This window comes from Silene latifolia, chromosome 11, assembly GCF_048544455.1.
Source record: "Silene latifolia isolate original U9 population chromosome 11, ASM4854445v1, whole genome shotgun sequence".
In the NCBI taxonomy this organism is placed as follows: domain Eukaryota; kingdom Viridiplantae; phylum Streptophyta; class Magnoliopsida; order Caryophyllales; family Caryophyllaceae; genus Silene; species Silene latifolia.
In genome coordinates this window covers 98,984,925-98,995,100 of record NC_133536.1, presented here as the reverse complement: position 1 = coordinate 98,995,100, position 10,176 = coordinate 98,984,925, and the positions used below count along the sequence as shown (strand labels likewise).

Genomic DNA, 10,176 nt, shown 5'->3' with positions numbered 1-10,176 from the left:
GTTTATGATGTGGAAAAGTGTGTAAGAAATAATAACAAACCCTTTTATATTAATCTTGCATCATCAACAAAACCCGTCAAACTCAGCCCGTAAAACACACATACCCGACCGAGTAAGTAACTTACTCGATCAAGTGCCCCTTACTCGATCGAGTCCCCAACTTACTCGATCGAGTACCATACAGGCAGCCTACTGTTTTGCGTCAAAAACTACTTACTCGATAGAGTAAGCCCCATCCGATAGAGTACCATAGACATAGAAAACCGTAGTATTACAGTCTTCCCTCCTTAAAAAGAACTTTGTCCCCGAAGTTCAACCCATAACCAAAAACAAAACACACTAACACTACTCCGACACAATAGCATAACCAAAACTCAAGACAAAACTCAAAATACATCTCCCAAAACAACACTCAACCCGACACAAGATAACTACTAACTGTACTAAACCAACATAAAACATACAAAAACTCTATGCGACCATCTCCTACCCCCATAAAAGAAACATGGTTATGTCCTCGTAACCACACATACCTGATAAAAAAGAGAAGGATACCGCTCCCTCATAGCCTCCTCCGCCTCCCAAGTAGCCTCCTCGACCTCATGGTTAGACCAAAAAAACCTTAAGCAACACTGTCTCCCCATGTCTAGTTTTCCTAAACTTGCGATCAATAATCTGTTTGGGCACCTCAAGATAAGACAAGGACTCATCCAGCTCGATGTTCTCTACCTCTAACACATGTGATGGATCACTAACATACTTCCGCAACTGAGACACATGAAACACATTATGTACTCTATCCAAAGCAGCTGGTAAAGCTAACCGGTAGGCAACCTCACCCACACGATCCAAAATCTCATATGGTCCTATGAAATTTTGGCTCAGCTTCCCTTTCTTACCAAATCTCATGACTCCACGCATAGGAGACACTTTCAAAAGAACCTTGTCCCCAACCTGAAACTCTATGTCACAACGATGTAAATCCGTATAACTCTTTTATCGATCTTGGGCCACTTTCATCTTCTGTCTAATCAGCTTAACTTGTTCAACCATCTCTGGCCCCAAAACCACTGCCTCAGGTCTATCATCCCAGCAAACCGGACTCCTGCATGTCCTCCCATATAAAGCCTCAAACGGTGCCATACCTATACTGGTGTGATAGTTGTTGTTATAAGATAACTCAATCAAATCTAACCTCTGCTCCCAGCTACCACCAAAATCCATAACACAAGCTCGCAACATGTCCTCTAAAGTCTTGATGGTCCTCTCTGTCTGGCCATCTGTCATAGGATGAAATACAGTACTCATCTTCAAAGTAGTTCCTATCATTTCCTGCAACTCTTTCTAAAACCGTGATATGAACCTCGCATCTCTATCAGACACTATATCCTTAGGCACCCCATGCAAACGAACCACATGCTTCCTATAAGTCAAAGCCAACTGCATCTTGGTCCAATTATCTTTCATTGGCACAAAGTGAGCTGATTTAGTCAGAAGGTCAACTATAACCCATATTATGTTATTACCCTGTTGACTCCTCGACAAACCCACTATAAATCCTTAGAAATGGACTCCCACTTCCACTCAGGTACCTCAAGAGACTGAATCTTACCTTGTGGTCGTCGCTGCTCCCCTTTAACTCTCTGACATGTCAAACAACGAGCCACAAACTCATATGTTTCCTTCTTCATCCCAGGCCACCAGAAAGTCTTCTATAAATCTTTATATAACTTGTCACCGCCTGGATGTACCGAATATGGTGTGCAATGAGCCTTTGTCATGATTAGCTTCTTTAATTCCTCATCATTAGGAACATATCATCTCCCATCAAATCTCACACTACCATCCGTATAAATAGAGAATCTAGACACTGTCCCTTTCTCTACTCCAGATCACCACTCCTCAATCACAGGATCCAAAGCCTGTTTCCTGCGAATATCATCATAAAGGTCTGGCTCCACTGTCAAGTCCCCTTTAGCATCCTCTCTCTGTATCATATGTATCCCCATCTTCCCCACCTCATCTCTCAACCTCATCAAAGACATAGCTGTGCAAAGAGAGTGCACACTCTTCCTGCTCAAGGCATATGCTCCATCCACCTCCTCTGTCTCATGTGCAACTCCTTTTGAGTGAAGATGTACTTGAGACTCTTGTGATCTAAAAACACCTTAAAGATCGCCCCATAAAGATAGTGCCTCCAATTATTGAGAGCAAACACAACCACACCCAACTCTAGATCATGTGTCAGATAGTTCTCCTCATAAGGCTTTAATTGCCTAGAAGCATGGCCAATCACTTTTCCGTTCTGCATCAAAACACAACCCAACCCATTCTGTGAAGCATCTTTATACATCTCAAAGTTCTCACTCCCTTCAGGTAATGCTAAGATTTGAGCTGTGGTCAAATACTCCTTTAATGTTTGGAAAGCCGTCTCACAACTTTCATCCCAACGAAACCTGTTCTCTTTCCTCATCAAAGCTGTCATAGGTCTGGCTATCTCGGAAAAATCTTTCACGAACCGACGATAGTACCCTGCCAAACCCAAGAAACTCCTGATCTCTGCCACATTCTTAGGTGCTTCCCACCGAGTAACTGCCTCTATCTTTGTAGAATCCACAACTACACCCTTCTTTGAAATCACATGCCCCAGAAAAGCAACCTCCTCTAACCAGAACTCACACTTAGACAACTTTGCATACAGTTGGTTGTCTCGCAAAGTCTGCAACACTATTCTCAAATGCTCCTCATGCTCCTCCTTAGTCTTAGAAAAGACCAAGATATCATCGATAAAGACGACCACAAACCGATCCAAAAACTGACTGAAGACCCGGTTCATCAAATCCATAAACACTGCAGGTGCATTAGACAACCCAAACGGCATCACAACATACTCATAGTGACCATACCTCGATGTAAAAGCTGTCTTCGGTATGTCCTCTTCCCGACTCTTCACCTGATGGTAACCTGACCTCAAATCGATCTTAGAAATGACCGCTGCACCGTTCAACTGATCAAACAAATCATCAATCCTCGGCAAAGGATAATTGTTCTTCACTGTAACTCTGTTCAGCTCCCTATAATCGATGCATAACCTTAAACTCTCATCTTTCTTCTTCACAAACAAGAGTGTTGCTCCCCACGGTGAGACACTAGGTCTAATGTATCCCTTCTCAATCAGATCATCTAGCTGTTTCTTTAGCTCCTCCAACTCCTTAGGACCCATACGGTACGGTGCCTTAGAGATTGGCCCCGTCCCCGATGTCAACTCAACATTGAAATCTATCTCCCTCTTCGGTGGCAACCCTGGTATCTCATCTGGAAAGACATCTAGGAACTCTCCTACCACTGGTATCTGCTCAACTGTCGGACTCTCCATACTATGGTCTCTCACATAGCATAAGATCAACAGGCACCCCTTCCTCAGATAGGACTTCTAGGTCACTGCTGCAATCAACTTAACTTTGGGTTTTACAACAAACCCACGATAAGACACACTAATCCCCTTGGGACCTCTCAAAGAAACCCTCTTTTGATGGCAATCTATCTTAGCCTTGTACTTACCCAACCAGTCCATACCAACTATCATCTCAAAACCCTTCAAAGGAAACTCTAACAAGTCCACTGGTAGGTCAACCTGACAACTATCATAGACACCCCTCTATACAACCGCCCACAAGATACAGACTCACCCAACGGTATAAAGACTTCCTCTTTTAAGGACTCATACTCACTCAAACCCAACAGGTTAACATGACTCGAAGATACAAATGACTGTGACGCTCCCGAATCAACCAAAACAAAGGTAAAACTCCATTAACAAGAAAAGTACCGGTGATAACGTAAGCATCATCCTCAGCTGCTTTCTTCTCCATCATAAACAACTTATCACTGGTCTTCTGCCTACCTCCCTGGACAGTACTAGCTGAGGTAGACGGCTTAACAGCTGACCACTGGTTGTTGTTGTTCGTTGGCGGTTTCTGATATGAATTACCGCTATTGCGGTTAGCCCCACCATTGTTGTTACACTGACCACCCCTGTTGTTCCACGACCCAGCCTGTTTGTTACTAACATAACTCTGAGACGGATCCTGAGAGAAACTCCCCTGTGACGGTCTCTGGAAACCCCCACTCATAGCGCTGGTGCACTCATGCCTCTTGTGGCCCATACCGCCACAGTTAAAACAAGTCATACCCCAACTGCTACTACCACCACCACGGCCACGCCCGTAAGAAGCTCCAGCACTAAACCCCGAGCCTGAAGAGTACGCTCTCGCCTGGTTATGGCCGCCCTTCTTTGTGACACCCCCATACTCCAAGCGCCTTATCATGGCCACTTAAGGTATGAGAACGCCACCATCTCGGTTTTCCGAGGCAATGATACTCAAATAGACAATAAGGAAACATACTTAAATGTTAATAAAGTTTAGGTGATACAACCAACTCCAAAACTGTTAAAAAGGAAATACAAATATTCTCAAAAACCAAAAGACCAAAACTACTAATTTAAACACAGCGGAAGACTCTAAGACCGGTGGTGACTCCATCCCAGCTATCCCTCGCATAAGCCATCATACCTGCTCAACAACTGCTCACCATCCCCGAGTGGATCACCACAGTTTTTAAAACAATTAACGGGTATGGTACCGATTACATAAAAACAATAGCCACAAAGAAACAGTAACACAAATAGCTCAATCAGCTCAACCAATCTCCACAACTCCATCTCCAACTCCACACATCTGACTACACACTAAAGTGTGTAGCGGTACCAGAGTACCCATCGCAACAAGTACTCATCGCCGCCAGTGGGGGACCGCAACCGTTCCTACCTAAGCCCCGCTCATCTCCATCGAGCGATAAACCCATGTTCATTAATGTGCACATCCCCCTTGTGACGGGAAACACAAGGGGCGAATCAAGGGCGTGAAGCCACTCCCGCAAGTGACTCCACTCAGCCAGGGACGCACCCCGAAGATCACAGACACTTACACAACCAATCAACAATATATAACCAACAGTCACCAAACCATTCCAACATTATAATTAATCAACAATCACAACAACAATTACCAACACGTTATGCAGCCAATACTGAGTAGGGAAACCCTAGCTGGAAAGCAAACACCACAGACGGTCTAGCAGCTAATCAGAATCTTTCATCAACGAATCCTCCTCCTATAACGTACATACATACAATTACTACCGCAACCATACAAATCACCCAATGCCCCCAACAATACCCAATTAGGGTTTTAAAGAAACTCGACGAAACCCAACATAAACTATACAAGGAACTTACCCTCGACACGACGACCGCAACGATGTAAAAAACAAGATGATCCGACGAACATAGCTTAGGGATTTTCCAATGATGCGAGAAAAGTAAGATACGTAACTTCTAATCGTCACTTGAAAAGTTTATGATGTTGAAAATTGTTTAAGAAATAATAACAAACCCTTTTATATTAATCTCGCATCATCAACAAAATCCGTCAAACTCAGCCCGTAAAACACATTTACCGATCGAGAAAGTGACTTACAGATCGAGTAAGTGACTTACTCGATCAAGTGCCCCTTACTCGATCGAGTTCCCAACTTACTCGATCGAGTACCCTATAGGCAGCCTACTGTTTTGCGTCAAAAACTACTTACTCGACAAAGTAAGCCCCACTCGATAGAGTACCATAGACATAGAAAACCGTAGTATTACAGTCTTCCCTCCTTAAAAAGAACTTTGTCCCCGAAGTTCAACCCATAACCAAAAACAAAACACACTAACACTACTCCGACACAACAACATAACCAAAACTCAAGACAAAACTCAAGACACATCTCCCAAAACAACACTCAACCCGACACAAGACAACTACTAACTGTACTAAACAACCATAAAACATACAAAAACTCTATGCGACCATCTCCTACCCCCCTAAAAGAAACATGGTTACGTCCTCATAACCACACATACCTGATAAAAAAGAGAAGGATACCGCTCCCTCATAGCCTCCTCCGCCTTCCAAGTAGCCTCCTTGACCTCCTTGTTAGACCAAAGAACCTTAAGCAACACTGTCTCCCCATGTCTAGTTTTTTTTTTTTTGCAAGAAAAGCAAGCCATTTTATTCATCCATAAAGGGAATAATGGCCAATCTTACAAAGGATAACCAATAATTACCTAACTCAAGTATTTAGATAATCTACCACCTCATCCTTATATCGAGAATTAGTTACAAAAAGAAGCCTCACACTGACTACATACTGTATACGTTTCAAAATATAATCAGACCCATGTTCTTCATCACGGAAAAGACGACCGTTCCATTCCTCCCATAAGCTATAAACCGTGGCTGCTAAACTGCTGGAGTATAGTCTAGCTTTCCAATGCCTCCTCTGTTGATGCCTGGCAATCCATTTTAGTTCCTTCCTCATGTTCCTTGTTCTATTACTTATTCTCAACCATTGCAAAACCCCTGTCCAGACTGTACTGGCAAAGGGACAATGAAAAAACAGGTGCTGATGTGAATCACTATCATTTTTGCAGAGGATACATCTGTTCACAATACATAGCCCTTTCTGATTGAGTTTATCAACAGTAGCTAGCTTCCCCTGCACGGTTAGGACCATAAGAAACTCATGCTTTGGTAAAACAGCAGTGTTCCAAACTCCTCTTGCCCAACTGATCTTATCTGCTGGTATCCTAAAGTGTTCATACAGTAGACTGAGATTCAGTTTACCTGCCTGCACACTTCGAGTCAAGACTTCCTTTGCCCCTTCTATGCTACCAGTTCTGGTAATAAGCTCATTCTTGACCAGTAGAATACTTCTCCAACTTTCTGAGTGGTGAGGTTTGACTGCCATTGCCCATAAATCCTCAGTTTTAATGTTATACGTGTAATTCCAGGCTGCCCACACACTCTCAGATTTAGTCTCAATTGCCCATATCCATTTGCAGATAATACATTTGTTCCAAGAAAGGATTTCTTTAATGTTGTAGCCGCCCTCCTGATAAGGAGCACAACATGAAGACCAGCTCTTCATTATCATCTTTCTCTTCCCATCCTCAGGCTGCCACAAAAAATTTCTGCAAAACTTAGTGATTAATTTGTGTACTCCTTTAGGGATTAGTAAAGTAGCACACCAATATTGCTCCATCCCAAAAATGATAGTGTTGATCAGATTAATTTTGCCAGCATAGGATAATTTGTGTGTAGACCAGGTGTTCAGGGCAGCTTGCACTTTACTAAGAAGATCAGCAAACATCCCCTTATTCAACTTCCTTTCATTTAAAGGCACTCCCAGATATCTGAATGGAAATGTTCCTTCCACATATCTTGTATCCCTTAAGATTAACTCCTTAACTTCATTTTTAACACCTCCCATATAAATGTTAGTCTTCTCTGAATTGGCCCGTAGTCCAGACATTTTAGCAAACAAATCCAGAGAGTCAGACACAGCATTTACTGAAGGGGAGTCACCTCTCACAAATATCATCAAGTCATCAGCAAAGATGAGGTGATTGAGTCCCATTCTACCACATTTTGGATGATAAGTGACCTGATGTCTACCATGGATGCTGCGTAAAACTCTAGAAAGCATCTCCATTCCCATAACAAAGATAAAAGGTGAAAGGGGATCACTCTGTCTAAGACCACTAGCACCTTTGAAAAACCCAGTAGTAGTACCATTCACCTTTATACTGAACCAAGTAGATGTAATGCACCCCATTAACCATTTCCTGAACTGAGGAGGAAAGTTATAGACCTGCAACATTCTACCATTGAAATCCCATTGTAAGGAGTCAAAAGCTTTTTTGATGTCTACCTTTATCATGCATCTTGGGAAAATCCCTTTTTGTCCATATCATTTGATCAAAGACTGGGTAAGCATAATGTTCTCAAAAATACTTCTACCAGCCACAAAAGCTCCTTGTTCCTTCCCCACAATAATAGGTAAATGAGGCTTAAGTCTGTCACATAAGATCTTGCTCACTGTCTTGTAAAAGACAGTGCAGCAAGCAATTGGTCTATAATCCATAACAGAGGTGACCACTGGTTTCTTGGGGATGAGAGCTAAGAGAGTAGTATTAGCTTGCTTAGACATTACCCCAGTTTTAAAGTAAGCCTAAACAGCAGCACAAAACTCCTTCTTCACATGATTCCAAGATTTCTTGAAAAATTGGGAGGAAAATCCATCTTGACCTGGGCTTTTATTAGAAGCAATTGAGAACAAGGCTTTCCTGATCTCCATTTCCTCAACAGGCCTACAAAGAGAATCCCACTCAGTGTCCTGGATCCTAGGGCCCTCCAAAGCTTCAGGTGGAAAATCAGCAGTGGCCGTGGGTGTGCCAAGCAACCATTGATAGTAATCCACAAAAGCAATATTTACAGCCTCCATCCCCTCCCTTAAAATGCCATCCTTATTTTTAATCTTACCAATAATACTCTGATGCTTCCTTATTGCAATTTTTGCATAAAAATAGTTGTTTGCAGCATCATTGTAGTTAATGTCATGAATCTTAGCCCTTTGAATGAGACTGCTCCTTTCAGTTTTCCTCAGTAGACAGTATATTTCCAATAATTGTTTTTCCTGAGTAAGTAACTGGATATCCAATTGTTTCAGTTGGACCTGTTTCTGGCAGGCCTCCAAAGACTCCCGAGCCTGTTTGACTTTGGTTGCTAGATCAGAAAAATTGCTTTTGTGCAACCCAATAAGCTTATGTCTAACATTCTTGAGTTTAGCAAACAGAATAAACATGGCATTTCCTTTTGTAGGGTTCTGCCAAGCCTCAGTAACAATAGTATCATAATCTTTATGCTCCTCCCAGCAATTGAGGTAACTAAATCTCCTTCTGATTTGGTAATGTTCCTTAATTTGGACCAATAGAGGAGAGTGGTCTGAGATTCCAGCAGGCAAAACAGTCACCTGAGTATGAGGGAAAGCCACCAACCAGGAAGCATTGGTGAGAACCCTATCAAGTTTAGACCATACTCTAGTTCCCACATCCTGTTTATTGGTCCAAGTGTGTTCACAACCATAGCCCTAAAGATCATCCAAATTGCAATCCAATAAACATTGATTGAAAGCCATAATTTCAGAAAGGGAAGGAGGGTGTGGACCAATTCTTTCCTCCATGGCTCTCACTATGTTAAAATCCCCTAAGACAGTCCAGTCAGTAACCATAGTAGCCAGCTGCCTTAGCTCATCCCAAAGTGTCTCTCTAGTGTCACCATCATTACTCCCATAAACAAAGGACACATGGACCACTTTATTAGAAACATGATGCAACAGCTCCAAATGTATCAGTTGATCATGGATTCTAGAAGAAAGTAGAGTAACCAATCTGGTGTCCAGGAACACCCAGATTCTCCCATTATGGTGGTGAGAGTAGTTATTGAGAGTCCTATAAGAAGAAAACAACCTACTTATTGCAGCAGCATTATTCAATCTAACTCTAGTCTCCAATAAACCAAAAACTTCAATTTTATTCATAGCCAAATAACCCCTAACTTCCTGCTGCTTTATTGGGTCATTAAACCCTCTAATGTTCCAAGAAGATATAATCATTTACCAGGGTCAGGAGGTGGTTCCTTCTCCTGTAGAACTTCCCCTACTAGCTCAGTCTCCATATTATCCTCAGTTTGCAGAATGGTGTAATTGTTGTGCAAAGAAATTCCTGAGTCAGACTCTATCATAGTAGTCCTGCAGTCTCCCTGTGGCTTTTTACCCACAGCACTGTTAGCAGTTCTCATTTGACCTGGTACAGTGCGTCCTGAGCCTACCTCTATATCATTAGATAGAGAGACCACCCCCAAGACAGCAGAATTTGAACCTAGTCCAAGACATTCTGAGTTCTTATTCTCTGTCTCAAGAGCTGCCTCATCCCCTAACTTAGGAGGACTATGGCCTGGCACAATACTTCCTGAGTCCTGAGGAATTGAAACAGTGGGTGTGGTGCCACCAGATGGTTTTATTGGTCTGTAAACCATGTTACCATTATTAGCTCTTGCTTCTTCAAGCTTGTCATTGATCTTTGTGAACTTGCATTTCTCTTGTACGTGTCCAAGTTTCTTGCAGCAATGACAGTATTGTGGTAACCATTCATAGATGATTCTCTGAGTTGTTTCCCCATGATATGGTGAATGAAGCTGCACAGAAGTTGGCAAATCCCCTGATACATCC

The 10,176-nt window shown here is 42.4% G+C and overlaps 1 protein-coding gene across 1 annotated transcript; it reads right to left on the bottom strand.

Moving 5' to 3' along the window:
- Positions 1–8,118: 8,118 nt before the first annotated feature.
- On the bottom strand, positions 8,119–9,561 carry LOC141613710 (uncharacterized). Its single transcript, XM_074432455.1, has 2 exons — positions 9,139–9,561; positions 8,119–9,036 (listed from the first exon to the last, which is right to left on the bottom strand). The coding sequence occupies exons 1-2, from the start codon at positions 9,559–9,561 to the stop codon at positions 8,119–8,121; spliced, it is 1,341 nt and encodes a 446-aa protein (XP_074288556.1).
- Positions 9,562–10,176: the final 615 nt, after the last annotated feature.